A 16,369-nucleotide genomic window follows, 5' to 3' on the forward strand; every position below is an offset into this window, starting at 1 on the left:
GGGGCAGGAGCTCCTCCAAATCCGGGGGTTGAAAAGAGATACACAAATCTGACTCCACCCATAAATCCCCCCAGATTCAGCACAGGACCCCCAGCAGCCTATTTTTGCACCTGTAGGGGGCCATGTGGGGCAGGAGTGAGTGAGTGAGGAGTTGAGCTCCCCTCCGCAACCACCCTGCAGAACTAGCACATGGTGCTAGCAACCCATCTCCTCTCTGGAATAACAGCCTTCTCTTGCTGCGAGCTAATGTGGTTAGTCCTCTAGTTCAAGTGGTAGCAGTCTGTGTGCTGCAGTGCTAAAGGCTCAGGTTTCAAACCCTGTTGATGGTCCATGTGGTTCCAACTGTATATAATAAAAATATTTTTACCTTTGTCCTTTAAAAATAAAAACATGTTAAAATGTTGTTTAGGATATAAAGTCGGGCACATGGAACTTAGGAAAGCCAGATTTACAATTGCCCATGCAATCATAATTTGATCCCCTGGTGCAAATGCATTATGATTCAGTCTTTATTTACAAGATCATATACTATTTTTTCCAGAGCCATTGCACAGATTGGATGCCATGGGGTAACAGTGCATTATAATTCAATAAATTTCTCCCTTCTGTGGAAAGCCAGAGAGCCACAGGCAGCTGTAGGTAGGTCTTGGCAGGATACAGAGTTATAAAACAGAAGTTTGGGTGCCCAGCTGCAGCAAAATGGCAAATTCAGCTACAAAAGTTCTGAATTCCATATATCTTGGGAAAATGCCAAATGCTGCAGCTGTAGAATTGCAGAGGCCACAAGACCCTAACTGATATGAAAGGGGCAGTTATGCCTCTTCTGTTGTTTCACCCTCTCTTCAGACTTGGGTGGGCATCACTGCAATAGATCCTGTTTAGAGAGTATTGTAAGTATTCCTGTGTCAAATAGGAAAGTGAATTTGAATCCTGGTTGGCTAATGTCATGGGATTCATGCATTATATTTTTAGAATCCATGTTGTCAAGTCAGCTTTCCTTCTAGAACAGACAGTGTTTCCATTAAATGGTACAAGTAAATGGGCAGAAGAGAGGATGCAGACTCCTGAGAAATAGCTCCCTCAGGGTAGGGAAAGTAAGGAAACGGCTAAAATTTCCAGACTTAGTTGCCTTAAATACCCACACCATCATCCAGGCTTCTGAATAAGTGAACTTTCAGACCCATAGTTCTTCACACTCTCACTCTCTCTCCCTGAAAATCTGGCTGCCCGTGTACATTCCCAAATATGGATTTGCCTTTTAGCTTTAGACATCTGCATCTTAAAATGTTGGCCTTGAATATTAAAGTTTTTTAAAATGTTGCCAAACTGTAGTATATGGATTGGGGAGGATGAGGAGATGGAGAAGGTCAAAGTTGAGTCAATTTTTATTTCTTCAGATAAGCATAATTTTGAGTTCCAGATAAGTTTTCATAAAAACCTCTTTTGCTGAAGGCCTAAAGAAAGTATTATTTAATTGGGAAATTTTGAGAAGTCATACCTTATCATACCAAGAACATACAGATGGACTAGCTAAGGAGGAAGAAGGTATAAATCTGGGAATCACTGTTGTTGAATATATTTTGTGATCGCTTTATGTTCTTCCGTCTAAACAGACACTCCTAGAATATGCAGAAAAGTGGAAGACGTCAGAAGATCCCTTGCCATTGTTGCAGGTATACACAGTGGCAATCCGAAGCTACGTGAAAGCACGACCTTACCTTACCGCTGAGTGTGAAAAAGTAGCCTTTGTGCTTGAACGCTTAGCACTGTGAGTATATTTTCAATTATTTGGATACTGTGTGTAGAATCTTCTGTAGATCACTTATTTTTAAGCCATTTGCACTGGCTACCTGATAATTTCTGGTCTGAATTTAAGAGTTGGGTTTGATCCATAGGATTTGGGACCTTGCTAGTTAGGAGACTGCTTCTCTCCCAACGCTACTCTCTCTCAGTTGTGATTGACAGAAGAACCCATTCTTAATTTGAAATAGGGAGAGTCTGTTGACCTCTAGGGCACACTGCAAGGCACATCTATTTACCCGCACTGGTGCGGGGTTGGACTTTTGAGGGAAATCTGATTTGTGTATAGATGGGGAGTTTGATGTTGTGCAGATAGTTATTTGTTATAATTTCTGACAAAGCACCTGCACCCTTGAATAGATGCCCCTTTTTATTTTTTGTATAGATTTAATAAATAAGTTTGGTGGGGTTTTTTTGTGGATTTTAAGCAGAATAATAGATAATGACTCTTTGTTAGACACTTGAATGACAAGTTGGGTTTAGTGGTTTTTTAATGCATTCTTAAAGCCACGTGAATTAATACTCTTATTTGACTTTCAGAAGCTGTGTTGAACTTTTACTTTGTCTGCCTCTTGAATTACCAGAAAATCAATGGGAAGAGTTTCAAGCCTTTGTACAGGTGAGAGTTTGTTTCTTCTATAAAGAAAAATACTAAGAAAAGATGGGATCCCCAGCTTCTAAAAAACAGCCTGGGAACATTGAGTCACAAGAGTTAAGATTAACTCTATGCTTGTTTCCTGTGGGAGAAAGTCATTCAGCTGGAAGTTCTTTGTGCTTTTAGGTAATTAAGTTGCCAATCACATCCTTCTGTATTAAATAGTTGATATGCCAGCTTTGTAGACAAAGTTTGTTAGGGTGAAAACAAAACGAACCTCTGCTCCCATCTTTGGAGAAATACTACAAGGGATGCTCAAAGAAGGATGTGTGTTCCTCTTAATGAGCACAGTGTTCTGACACCTGCTGAAATGGCTATCCTTTTCTAATTGAATTTTTATAAATATTTAACCATGTTACAAGACTGCAACCTGTGAACATGTATTTTTACCAATGAATTTAAGAGTATTTTGTTATTCAAAAGGGTTACTTCATGGCGGTATGATAATGATCTTGATTATTTTAAAGGCCGCATCCCAGTTATTCAATAGGTATAGTAGTGCTAGAATCCCAATACAAAAAAAAAAAACCTTCTTTTGAAACCTATCAAAATTATACTAATGTACAAGGTGGATATTATAACATTTACTGTAATTAAACTGAAACTTTAAATAGTCTGCGTATAGGGATTAGAAATTACTTATTGTATTAAGTCTTAGAATTGACCTTTTACAAAAAGGGATACCTTTTACTTTTGAAGTTTTCTTCTTATGTTTAAAAAAAAAAAAATCTGAGTGCGTATGGTTTTATGTAGTTTGTCATTGCCGTACTCGTGAAATATCTAACACTTTTCTTTAGGTGGCTCATGAAAAGTTGATGGAGAATGGTAGCTGTGAATTGCATTTTTTAGCTACGCTTACTCAAGAGAAGGGGGTGTGGAAGAATCCAGTGCTGTGCAGTATTCTTTCCCAGGAACCACTGGATGAGGATAAAGGTAAATTTGCAATGGCTTAAGAAAAAATAAGCCTCTACAATTATTTAATGAATTCACTTTCTTAGCAAATATACAAATAGTGCTACAACATTACTGCTTTGTATAGTGTTGCTATAGTTGAAGATCTTTTGTCATTTCCTTTATAAACTCTGTTGTGTGGGATTTGTAACCAGGCTTTTTTCCAATAGGGTAAAAGCAGGTACTCAGGTGGCCAAGCTGGATGTACTTACGTAAATTGTCCATATGTAAGTAAACCAAAGACACAACTATAATTTTTTACTGCCATATGTTTAATAGAAAACTGAAACAGTTACCTCTATCTATGCTTAAGAAACCACATTTAAGAAACCACTACTAACACACTACAGATTTAAGTGATTGCAGTGATTTGAATCTTTCTTGAGAACCGGGACTCTATTTGAAATATAAATGTATTTTTAAATAAACCAAAAACCTAAGCATTAGTTTGGCATTTCAGAACCCTGAACAGTTTTAAGGTAAATGGATTTTCTGGCTGCTTCTTCAGTATCTATTTTAGCTATGGTTATGCAGTAAAGTCTTCCTTTTTGCAGTTCAGACACTGGGGTAGAAAAACTCCGCTTGTTATCTGAAAATATGTGCTGTAGCTCCATTAGCTTTTGGATTTCACATTTATTGGTACAGTAATAGGTTACAGCTGTGTTATAGGTAGCACTGTGAATCCGATTTATTGAAAAGTGAATTTTATACTAATTTTTCGTCGTCTTTTAAATGTTAAATGACCTGTATAACATTGGAAGCGTCCACTGATGGATTCACTTGGTCTCTTTAAAATTAAACACGCTTTGTGACAGGGATTTGAATTTTGTTCACATGATACACCTGCTAATAACACATAGTGTTTGTATTGTTTGCGTGTTCTCTCTGACTCTCTCTCTTCCCCTCCCCACTCCATTATAACGTTAAAACCAGTCTATTATGTTCTCTTGTAGCCAAGACTGAGGTTCACTTTCCATTTAAGCAATTTTGTCTCCTACTCTAAAATCCTCAGAGGTTCTTTACATTTCAGATTTGCATGTGTGCTCCATGGCATTAGGAGAATTGTTGCTAAATTTGAGAATATTCATGGACGTTCTTGAGAGATTTGAACTGTTGGGGGAAAACAAATGGGATTATTGTATTTTGAAAATTCTTCTAATACTTTTTTGCCACGTGTCTCACAAATCATTTGTCTTAGAAATTTCATATGAAAGATCTTGATTAAATTTGATGCTCATACCAATTTTGAGATTGAGAGGCACAGTTGCCAGATGACTTAGATATGACAGAATGGTGAGCCTGGCTCCAGTTAATTTTTAAAAGGCTGGAGTCCTGAGCTTACTTTAAAGAAAGCCACTTGCCTTGTTTCTTCAAATGTGCAAAGCAAGTTGTAGCGAGGTTTACCGTATTGATTTATTTTTCACAAAATAAAATAACATTAAACAGTTCTCATCATGAGGTGTGGTGGCTAAGTGGTTATGGTGCCCAACTACAAACCTGAAGGCTGTGGGTTCAAGTCTCATTTGATCTCCTACTGAAATGCTACATCTAGTTCACCCAGTTGCAAAATGTAGGTATCTGATCCATCAGATTAGGACAGTCAAAGATGGTCAGATGTGATGTTGGCCACATCATTCTCTTAGGTACTGTTGGCCATGAAACTGATGTGCCTTAACAATGCAGTGTAGTTGTTTCCCAGATCTGAAGAAGAGCTCTGTGTGGCTTGAAAGCTTCTCTCTCACCAACGGAAGTTGGTCCAATAAAAGATATGACTTCATCCACCTTTTCTCTCGTGTCTTAACCATGTCAGCCTGATGAGCCCTTGGCTCAAGGGGACTTTGACTACTCTCAGTAGCTGTGCTCTGACCTGATATTTGTAGTACATTGGGGGTAATAATGCAAAAAACTAATGCAAATAAATCAGACTTCTACATTTTCTTTGGCTTTGTTTGCAACCTTTTCTTCACATGATCAAATATTACCAAGTATTTGCAGAAAGCAAATTTCAAAGTCATATATGCAGACACATAAGGAAATAGACGTTTGTGTTTTATCTGGATGTATTTCCTATGTTCATGTAGTCAGGAAACAGAAATACCCATGTACATCTTACCTGACTAATCAAAACTAATGAACACAGCTCAAATACTGGATATGAACTAAATGAAGAAACTGCTTATCAGTCCACAGAGTTGAGTGCAAAAATATCGATTCAGTCATTTAATAACAGACCTGCTATTAGCTTGTGCATACTCAGCAAGCAGTAAAATGCTAAATTAGCAAAATAAATTACTTACGATTATGAATTATTCACTTAGCTCAGTCACTCCCTCAGCTACCAGTAGCAAGATCTGCGATACTTGCTTCTAGGTTGCTCTTTTTCCACTAAAGGGCATCTGTCAGTGCAGTATTTACTCCCCTCGTATATCTGCTCTTGGCTTCAGGAGAAGCTATCACTAGAGCTATCGCTATTTCTCTTACACGTGGCATAGAGGGGTTATATGTGGCAACGTTTTTCTCCATGGCAGTAGCACAGCTTTGATGTCAGGAAGAAGTTATGGGGATCAAGGAAAAATAATGAGTATTGAATCCATTACTTCTGTAAGCAACACTACAGAATTACCTTATTGAAAGGAAACTACAGAGCTTTGGTATTTACAGTCTTCTACCATATTTTACAAATGAACAGTGGGGAGGTGACGGCCCAGTGCTTCATCAGAATGCAGCATAGTTAGCTGGGCTACAACACAAGCTCCCATAGCCCACCGGAAATCTGCTTCTTCATCCGGGCATTAGTGTCTACAAAATTCTCAAGCCCACAGCCTTCATCCTGGCCATTGTTGAATTCTGCAGCCTTTTTGACTTCTCAGATGGCTTCTCCAAGTCACCTGACACATACTTTCCAGATTCATTCGCGTTCATAGGTTTCATACATTGATTTCTGTTACTAATCCAAGATTTGCCTTGTGGCATTTTTTTAAATCTACTGGTGCTGCTGCGGACCCTAGTAAAAGTTCACTTTGGCTCTTGCTGACTTGCTACCATCTCCATTAGGTCCAGTGATCTGATCAGCAGGAGGGAGCAAAGGGAGGCTGACTTTGGAAGCCTGCTGAATAAGGGATTATGTAAAACTCCTAAATTCTGTAAGGTTCCATAGGTTTCCCTGTCTCCCAGTACCCCACAGAATTCCTTGGTCCCTGTGACCTTGGATAGTCCACATCAGACCCATGGCTTCTGCTCACTTCTCCTTGCCCCCCATGTAAATGTTATAGTTTCATGATCTGGACTTTGTATGCTAGACTTTTTGTGTACAGTGTTATAGCCATGTTGGTCCCAGGATATTAGAGACACAAGGTTGGTGAGGTAATCTTTTATTGGAGCAACTTCTGTTGGTAAGAGAGACAAGCTTTCAAGCTTACTCAGAACTCTTCTTCAGGTCTGGGTCAGGTCTTCAGGCTTTGGTAGTTTGTGAACCTTAATGAACAGTGGAGAGTAATTATACTTAATATTTTTCAATAAATCAAGATGTTGGTAAGCTATTTCTCATTCTGCTAAGGCATACTAGTTTTTGTGAATGAAGAGATGAACCTGTTGGCGTTGAAATTGTGCATTCAAGATTTTTGTAGCTTTTCTTGAGGCATTGGTCCTGGAGCAGAGTTAAGATTGTTATGGTACCTGAGCTAATAACTTCGGTGCATTCATTTTTATTATTATTATTATTATTATTATTATTATTATTATTATAACCTCTGAATTTAATAGGTCTGTGATGTTTGGGTTTTTTGATGACTACTGTGCTCTTTTAAGATCACCCCCGCCCCTTTAAATTACTGATTGTATTCTTACCTTTAACTCCATCTTTACTGAGTTTTGTCTTGGAATATACTAATTTAATACAGGTTCAGATCTTGATCACAGAATAAGCAAAATTGAAATGCAAAATAAAGCTTAACATTATTAATTGTAGTAATATCAATATCACTTGAGTTTGAAGTGTAGTCTTAAATTTGAGACCTTCCTATATCTTCTTTCAGAGATAACAGAAAATATTCCAATATTTATGCTTGGCAGACTAGTTGAAACAGTAAACACTGCAGTTTAAAGGATTATTGGGGCCTGTAAATGGAAGAGCAAGGCCAAAAACTTGGCATTAAAATATTAAATATAGTAATTTTAATAACATATGGATTAGAGGGAAGACTCACGAGTTAGAAGGATAGTTTTAAGTCCGAGGTCATCTTGTATTGTATTTCAGAGATAACCTAACATGTTCCAATGTTTATGCAAGGCGGACTAGCTGAAACAGTAAACGTGGCAGTTTAAAGGATTATTGGGGACCTGTGGGTGGAAAAGCAAGGATAAAAACGAACAAATGTAATTAGTCACTGGGTCATTTGTGGGTTAGGAAGAACATGAATGTCTTTGATAAGGTACTTGAAAAATGGACATTGAAGGAGCATTTCTTCTGTTTTAAAAAGGAAATGTCCCACTGTAAGATCTAATATAAATCTTTGAATGTATATTATATATTCAGTTCTAGGTTATCATCTATAAGACATCATCATTCAATGCACTTTTTGATTTGATTCTACATAAAGTAAGATTGGCTTCACCCTTAAATGAGAAAATTGTATCTATTTAACTAAATTGGTTTAGAAACTAATTTAGTGAAATTGATATAACCCCCTTATGTGGACACACTTTAAACTGTAGACTGTGAATTGAAGGCTAGCAAATATTGTATCTATATTTAATGAAGGCTCTTGGGGGAGATCCGGGGAATTATAGACCAGTAAGCTTTATTTATTTATTTGTTTGTTTGTATTACTGTAGTTCCTAGGAGCCGTAGGTAGATAGCTTATCTAAAGTGATTACCAGCAGGAGAATGGGGTGGGAGGAGGTATTGTTTCATGGTCTCTGTGTGTATATAATGTCTTCTGCAGTTTCCACAGTATGCATCGGATGAAGTGAGCTGTAGCTCACGAAAGCTTATGCTCAAATAAATTGGTTAGTCTCTAAGGTGCCACAAGTACTCCTTTCCTCTCTCTGTAATCCCAGAAGACTTTGATAATGTTCCAGAATTTTAGAACAATAGGTAGCTGTCAAGACCATTCCTGTGAAACTGGCTTGTCAACCTTGAACCCTTCCTATTCTTAAATAACTTGCTGCAGTATGCCTGTAAACTAAAACTAAATGCTTAAAGAACTGCATCTCTGAAATGTGGTATTGTGAAAACTTACTATTGCCAAGAACATTTGCGCCAAAAAGTTACAAGACTGGGTAAAATATAATTTTGTTTATTTAAGGAGCATATGCATATGATTAATGCTACACTTTCCTAATTGTCAACTTCATACTTTAAAATACACATCCCATTTTGGAAATAAAATGGACTGATTAAAAATTAGAGATGGGTAGAAAATAGAATATATAGATTCATTCTTAATTATGAACACTCAACCAACATTTTCATTTCCTTGAACAAGTCATTAGAGGACGTTTTAGCTAGATGACGAAGTATGTTATTGGTGGCAGAATGCTAATAGAAAATACAAGCTTTTAGTTCCAAATGCATTTCAGTTTATTAATTTTGAGAAATTCTTTAACCTCTTTGAGAATGTTTTAGATTTCCTGCCTGAAATGTAGTGAGATCAGTGACTGGTTAAATGAACAGTACAAAAGCAAGGTATTAGAAAAAATGTTTTTTCCAGTGCTCCCTATCTTTTGTGCCCTTTTACTGTTTAAATGTTACATATGAATATGATTAAATTCCATCTGTTAACTGCATAACACTTCTTGAAATATTTATATGTAACGTTTTGTCTTGTTTTTCTTTAAGTGAATGAATTTTTAGTGTTTGAAGGCCCCATTCTGCTGGATATGCGTATTAAGCATCTAATGAAAGCAAAGCAACTGACTCAAGCAACTTCCCTGGCAAAGCTGTGCTCTGACCACCCAGAAATCAGCACCAAAGGCAATTTTAAGCAAACCTACCTGGTCTGTCTTTGTTCAGGATCACCAAATGAAAAGCTAATGGAGGAGGTGAGTAAACATTACTTTTAGTTCGTGATTTTTTTTCTAAGGGAACGGCAGAATTTATGATTACATTGGCTTTCCTATAGAAAAGAAGTCCCTTGCTTAAAAACAGTATATAAAACGTAGTATGCAACTTGGTATTTTTTTTATTTTTTTTTAATAGAAAGAAATATGGTCGTAAGGCTAGCATACAGATTCAGTTCCAGGCTCTGCCACAGCTTTCCTGTGTGTGAATGCACAAGATACTCGAACTCTCTGTTCTTCAGTTCCCATCTGTAAAATGGGGAAAATGATAATCACTTTTTTCCATCCTTTTTCTTCTTGTCTGTTTTAATTGTAAGCTCTTCAGAGATGAGACTGTTTCTTATTGTGTTTCTGTATAATACTTAGTACAGCAGGGCTTCGATCTCAGTTAGGCCCCTCTGTTTCTCATTTATAAATTATGATAATGAAGAGGCCATGTTCGTTTTTGTAATGTGTGACAGGAATATATACTTTACTCATTAGAATACCTGCAGTTACTTAATTTTTAAACTTGTATTTTCCATCCTGCTGGCCAATTTTTGGTAATGGTTCTGCAGTTGTGAGTATATGTATTTTAGTAGTGTTCACTAGGCTTTAACTCACTTGAGTGAAGTGACTATTCACAAGTAAAGTCACTTGTGGAACAGTTTTACCTGGTACTTACAAGGATTACAGTAAAATGATTACATCTGGCCCCTTTTTTAAATATTATTTGTTTCAATTATCTTTGATTATATGTCATGTTAGTCTTCTGTTTCAAAATCTTTACAATTTTCTTGCATCTCTTCCTTCACATTTTCTTCTAGTCACTTACTATTGGTTTTAAATTCCCTTTTTAAAAAAACAAAACAAAAAACCGTACAAATTTATGCAAAATTCATTATAACTAGAATAATAAGTTGTAAATCTTCAGAGAAACAATTTGTATTATGACTTACTGTAAACGTCTGTCAGATAAATATTTCACAGTCGTGTTCCTTTAAAACCTTATTCCAAGTTTAACACTGGGTTATTTACAAGTTATCAAAAGTTCTTTCAGTGACCTGTCCTTTATTATAGGCATGGCTGGTTGCACCGCCTATTATTAAGGTTGTCTGTGAGACCTGCTGTCTGTTACTTATATGCCAAATCTTAACCATTTGGGCTGAAATTTTCTATGCTGGGTGTCTGTCTCAGGCTGACATTTTTTGGAAGATGTTAGCCAAAACTATTCAACCATTTTCATAGGAGGTAAACATTATTAGTCTATAACCGCCAGCTTTAAATAATAAAAATACCAAAAAGAATGTAACAAATCTGCTAGGAAAACATTCAGTTGATCTACCGTCAGTAAACAGGTTATTTTGTCCCTTTTATCTTTGATTTTATGGAAGATATAGTGATACTCCTATATTAACCTTCGCGTCCTTTCATGATCGATGCTCCTGTTTAAAGCAGCAATAACATCGCTGATTTTAGTAAGTTGAGTGGGATGGGGAATTTGAGTTAATAGTAAATAAATCTTTTTGTATAGCAGTCAGGCTGTAATATAAAGTTTATTAAAACAACTCATTAATTATACTATATGTATGGAAAGAGAGAGACACATTATTGTTAGTATATGTGTAGTTTTATATGTAATATGAATAATGTGCTTTAAGATCTTTGGATGAATGGTACTATAGACACGTAAACATTAAGTCTTACAGTATCTTTCAGGTACATGCTTATAACCATTTTACTGGTGTACAACTTTCCTTTTACTTGTGGCAGATCCAGTATTTGACAAGCTTGTTCTATCCAGAAGCTCTTGAATTGCTTTAAGTAATTAATTGAAAAATAAAAAGTTTGAAAATGTTAAGGAAATTCCTTATTCCTACTTTCCCACAGAGCACCATATTATCACATGCTTGAAAAGAAAACCATTTAGTCAGTCTTCAGTGATCTTGTATTTTTCCTCTCCAGATCACAGCAGTAGATTGCAAAGATGCCCTGGAAATGATCTGTAACCTAGAGTCTGATGGAGATGAAAAAAGTGCTCTAATTTTATGTGCAGCATTTTTATCTCGTCAGCTACAGCAAGGAGAGATGTACTGTGCCTGGTGAGTTAGGATTTCTTTTTCTTTGTTTCTAAGAGTAAAACTGGATCATTTAGCACTTTAAAAATCTATTGGAAGGAGTAGGGCTTGTCAGCCTTTTCTGAAAAAGCAAAAGAAAAAGCTTAATATAAAATTAATGCTTTTCTAATAACCCATAATAATTAACATCATTACCTTACAATTCTTTGTTTCAAAAGCCATATTGTGGATCAGGCATCAGCAGATGACGTGAGTGCTGAGTCACTTCACTTGACAATAAATTAACTGTGTTACATTGTGGAAACAAATAATTTTACATCTGTTAGGCAGGTCGTCGACTCTGTAATGAAAACTGTCTCAATTTTAGACAACAGTTCTGTTGTCTGGAAGAGCACTTTTCACATAAGTCACCTACTTCTTTCTGCCTATATTAAAAAATGCAGTATTCATTTCATGTGAAAACCTTCCAGCAAGATCTCTCCACAGTCGGATTGAAGCCACATGCTAGTTTAGCAGCATTTGGTAGTTAAAACAAGCTTTCACTGGGCATCCAGGGCAACTGGCAGGTCTCATTGGGAGGCAGCTGACCCTCTAGAACTTTAACTTTAGTCTGGTAAAATTGGTAATTTTGCTGGTTTGGTCCCAGTCCTCCTCCGGGATTTGCTAGTGCTGACTCCTATATCTATGTGACGTATCATTTGAAAATAATGGGACATGGAAGAGCGCAGGGCTTTGCAGTAACGGATCCTGCTGTAGGCTTGGGGCCAATCTTTGTGTATCATTCCACTGGTTATCTAAAACACTCTTGCCATTTACACCTTCAGATTTGATGTTTTCTACTTTATTTTGTTATGAAGAAGCAGTCTGGCCTCCATATTTTTACTTAGATTGTTACGCTTACACTTTTAATTAACTTTATAATGCTAGCTTTCAGAGTAATTAAATATAATAAAGAAATAATGTGTACATAAAGTCTATGCATTAACATAGAATCATGAATATGTAGGGCTGGAAGGGACCGCAAGAGGTCATCTAGTCCATCCACCCATGCCGAGGCAGGATTAGATATACCTAAACCATCCCGACAGGTATTTGTCTAACTTGTTCTTAAAAACCTCCTTTGGCAACTTGTTCCATTACTTAACTACCATTATAGTTAGAAAGTTTTTCCTAATATCTAACCAAAATCTCCCTTGCTGCAGATTAGGCCCATTATTTCTTGTCCGACGTTCAGTGGACATGGAGAGCAATTGATCACACTTTTCTTTATAACAGCCCTTAACATATTTGAAGACTTAACCAGGTTCCCTCTGTCATCTTTTCTCAAGACTAAACATAGGTTAAAAAACCAGGGTTTCTTCATAGTTCAGGTTTTCTAAATCTTTTATCATTTTGGTTGTTCTCCTCTGGACTTTCTCCAGTTTGTCAACATCTTTCTTCAAATGTGGCACCCAAAACTGGACACAGTTTTCCTGCTGAGGCCTCACCAGTGTTAAGTAGAGCAGAGCAATTACCTCCTGTGTCTTACATCTGATACTCCTATTAATACACCCCAGAACAGATGAACCATGATCTTCTATAAAAGAAAGTATGAATTGTTAGGTTTTTTTAGAGAGGCAGCATAAATCCTGTTTCCATCCTTCATATTTTTTTAAAAGAACTCCAAATTGATCAAATATAGTGGTTGTGTTAGTGCTGCCATTTATATTTTATTCTGTCTTTTAAAACTCTCTATTTCCAGGGAATTGACTCTCTTCTGGAGCAAACTGCAGCAAAGGGTAGAGCCTTCTGTACAAGTGTATCTAGAGAGGTGTCGTCAACTTTCGGTGTTAACTAAGACGGTTTATCATATATTCTTCCTGATTAAAGTAATTAATTCAGAGGTAAGGATACTCTAGAAGATGAATTTTCATGGCCTTTTGAATGGAACATCAGATCAGGATTTGAAAATTTTCTGGATATCTGTTCGGAAGTACATTAAACCTTCGAGACCTAAGCCTTACCTACTTATGCAAGTTGTGCCGATTTAAGTAAATCCGTTTATAAACTGATGCAATTACATCACTGCATCCCCCTTTTGGTAGACTTTCTTAAATCATTTGGTAAGGAATTCACTTAAGATGAAGCAATGTAAGACACTCTTAAATTTACTTAAGAATGTCCACACAAAGGGTTGCAGTAACTAAACTGATTAAATTTATTACAACTTTTCATTGGAGACATGAGGGGGAATAGATGTTGCAACTCAGCAGCTGGGAGACAGGAGAGCTATAGCTGAGGGATACAGTCTCCTGTAACATTATTCTACGCTCCAAATAGCTTGACAAGTTACTTTAGTGAAGAGAGGAATGTAATGACCTGATATTCTTGATGCTTCAAATATTAATGAAAATAAAATGGGAAAGAAAAAGATTTGAGGAGGAAAATTTGAGACTTTCTCTTAATGTTTTAAACAAGCTGGAAAAGGCAAAAAAACAACTTTGTTGTTGCTTTATGATTCACCATTAAGGGTATGATTTTTGCTTTGAGGGGTAAGTTATGACTTGACTTTGAAGTATTTTACTTTTTATGGATTTAGAACTGATTCTGTATCCTAAACTCAATCTGTGTATCTCAGTTAATCTTGTATGTAGGGTCACCCATTGCTCCAAGTCTCCCCAACATCTTGCTTGTATTATTTAATGTTAATCACTTTAAGTCTTGTCTTCCCTTGAGTTGTTTGTTCTGTAGGCTTTGGATCCATAGATAATTGTTTTAAGAGGAAAAACAAGTTGTTTTCGGTTAGTATATCCGGTGGGACTATACTCACTTGTCCTCCACTTCTTCCTTCATTTGAGTTAATTTACTTTTTAAATTTGGATTGAGTAGAAACAACTGGTTGCATGAAGAGTTGTGGTCCAGACCTTGAGCCTTGTGCATTATATGCCTAATGGTTTTCTTAAAAACAGGAAGTCTTCACTGAAGGAGCTATGAATCATTCTCCCTGATAGTAGAAATTTAAGACTTAGGAATAGGACTGTTTATTCATAAATACTATAGCCTTTCTTCTCATTTACACTCTTTGGCAGTGTAGAGGGACCTTAAAGTGAATATAAATGTAACAGAATTATACAAATGTGGGGCTGGAAGAGACCTTGAGAAATCATCAAGTCCAGCCCCTGTGCTGAGGAAGGAGTAAGTAAACCTAAACCATCCCTAACAAGTGTTTATCCAGCCTGTTCTTAAAAACCTCAAATGCTGGGGATTCCACAGCATCTCTTGGAAGCCTATTCCAGAGCTTAATTAGCCTGATGGTTAGAAAGTTTCTAATAGCTAACCTAAATCTCCCTTGCTGCAAATTAAGCCTATTACTATTACTTGTCCTACCTTCAGTGGATATGGAGAACAATTGATCATCATCCTCTTTATCACAGCCCTTAACATATTTGAAGACTGTTATCAGGTCCCTCCTGAGTCTTCTTTTCTCAAGACTAAACATGCCGAGTTTTTTTTAAACATTTCCTCGTAAGTCAGATTTTCTAAATCTTTTGTCATTTTTGTTGCTCTCCTTTGGACCCTCTCTAGTTTGTCCACATCTTTCCTAAAGTTTGGCTCCCAGAACTGGGCACAGTACTCCAGCTAAGGCCTCACCAGTGCCAAGTTGAGCAGGACAATTACCTCTTGTGTCTTGCATATAACACTCCTATTAATACACCCTAGAACAATATTAGCCTTTTTTGCAATTACATCATATTGTTGACTCATATTCAATTTGTGATCCACTATAACCTCCAGATCCTTCTCAGCAGTATAACTACCTAGTCAGTTATTCCCCGTTTTGTGGTTGTGCATGGGATTTTTTGTTCAAGTGAAGTACTTTGCCCCAGGCTATTGAATTTCTTGAACTCAGACCAATTCTTCAATTTGTCAGTTTTGTTTTTAATTCTAATCCTTTCCTCCAAAGTACTAGCACGCCTCCCCAGGTTGGTGTCATCTACAAATTTCCACTCCATTATCCAAGTCATTAATGTAAATATTGGATAGTACTGGACCCAAAACTGATGCCTGCAGGGCCCCACTACATATGCCCTTCCATATTTCATAAGTTCTCAAAGATAATTGCTAATGGTTCAGATTGTTTCAGCTATTTCCTTAAGTTCCCTAGGATGAATTTCATGACTTGAATACCTCTAACTTACCTAAATATTCTGTAACTTTTTCTTTCCCACTTTTGGCTTGCATTCCTTTTCCCTTGTTGTTCATATTAATTGTGTTGAGAATTTGGTCAACATTAACCTTTTCAGTGAAGATTGAAGAAAATAGGCCTTAAACACCTCAGCTTTCCTGATGTTATCAGTTATTAGCTCTCCTTCCTTGCGAAGTAGAAGACTTACACTTTCCTTCGTCTTTTTTTTCCTCCTAATGTATTTAAAGAACCTCTTCTAATTGCCTTTTATGTCCCTTGCTAGGTGTAACTCATTTTGGTCCTTCACTTTTTTGATTTTGTCCCTACATACTTGTTCCTTTCTTTGGCACTCCTCCTTAGCAATTTGTCCATGTTTTATAGGATTCCTTTTTGATTCAGCAGTCACTAAAGAGAGCCTGATGGAGCCATGTTGGCCTCTTACTGTTTTTCCTTTGCATTAAGATAGTCTGCAGTTGTGCCTTTAATAATATCTCCTTGAGAAACACCCAGCTCTCCTGAACTCCTCTATCCCTTAGATTTTCTTCCCATGGGACCTTATGTACCAGTTCTCTTAGTTTGTCTTTTTTTTGTTTTTGTTTTTTTGCCATTGTGCTCTCCACTCCTTCCTTTCCTTAGAACCATGGTCACTTTCACCCAGATTACCTTCCACCTTCACAACAG

The 16,369-nt window shown here is 36.8% G+C and overlaps 1 protein-coding gene across 2 annotated transcripts in view; it reads left to right on the plus strand.

The window, feature by feature from the left end:
• ZNF292 (zinc finger protein 292) overlaps positions 1 to 16,369 on the plus strand; it is a 60,711-nt gene that overhangs the window by 34,852 nt on the left and 9,490 nt on the right. Inside the window, exons 2-7 of one of the 2 annotated variants that reach the window (XM_048845036.2) lie at positions 1,614 to 1,768; positions 2,341 to 2,419; positions 3,253 to 3,388; positions 9,246 to 9,448; positions 11,411 to 11,547; positions 13,265 to 13,406. In XM_048845036.2, coding sequence (XP_048700993.2) covers positions 1,614 to 1,768; positions 2,341 to 2,419; positions 3,253 to 3,388; positions 9,246 to 9,448; positions 11,411 to 11,547; positions 13,265 to 13,406 — 852 coding nt within the window. Of the gene's footprint in view, positions 1 to 1,613; positions 1,769 to 2,340; positions 2,420 to 3,252; positions 3,389 to 9,245; positions 9,449 to 11,410; positions 11,548 to 13,264; positions 13,407 to 16,369 lie in introns of those variants that run through there. The other variant, XM_048845038.2, reaches the window with a different exon arrangement.

Source organism: Caretta caretta, chromosome 3 (genome assembly GCF_965140235.1).
Source record: "Caretta caretta isolate rCarCar2 chromosome 3, rCarCar1.hap1, whole genome shotgun sequence".
Lineage (NCBI taxonomy): Eukaryota > Metazoa > Chordata > Testudines > Cheloniidae > Caretta > Caretta caretta.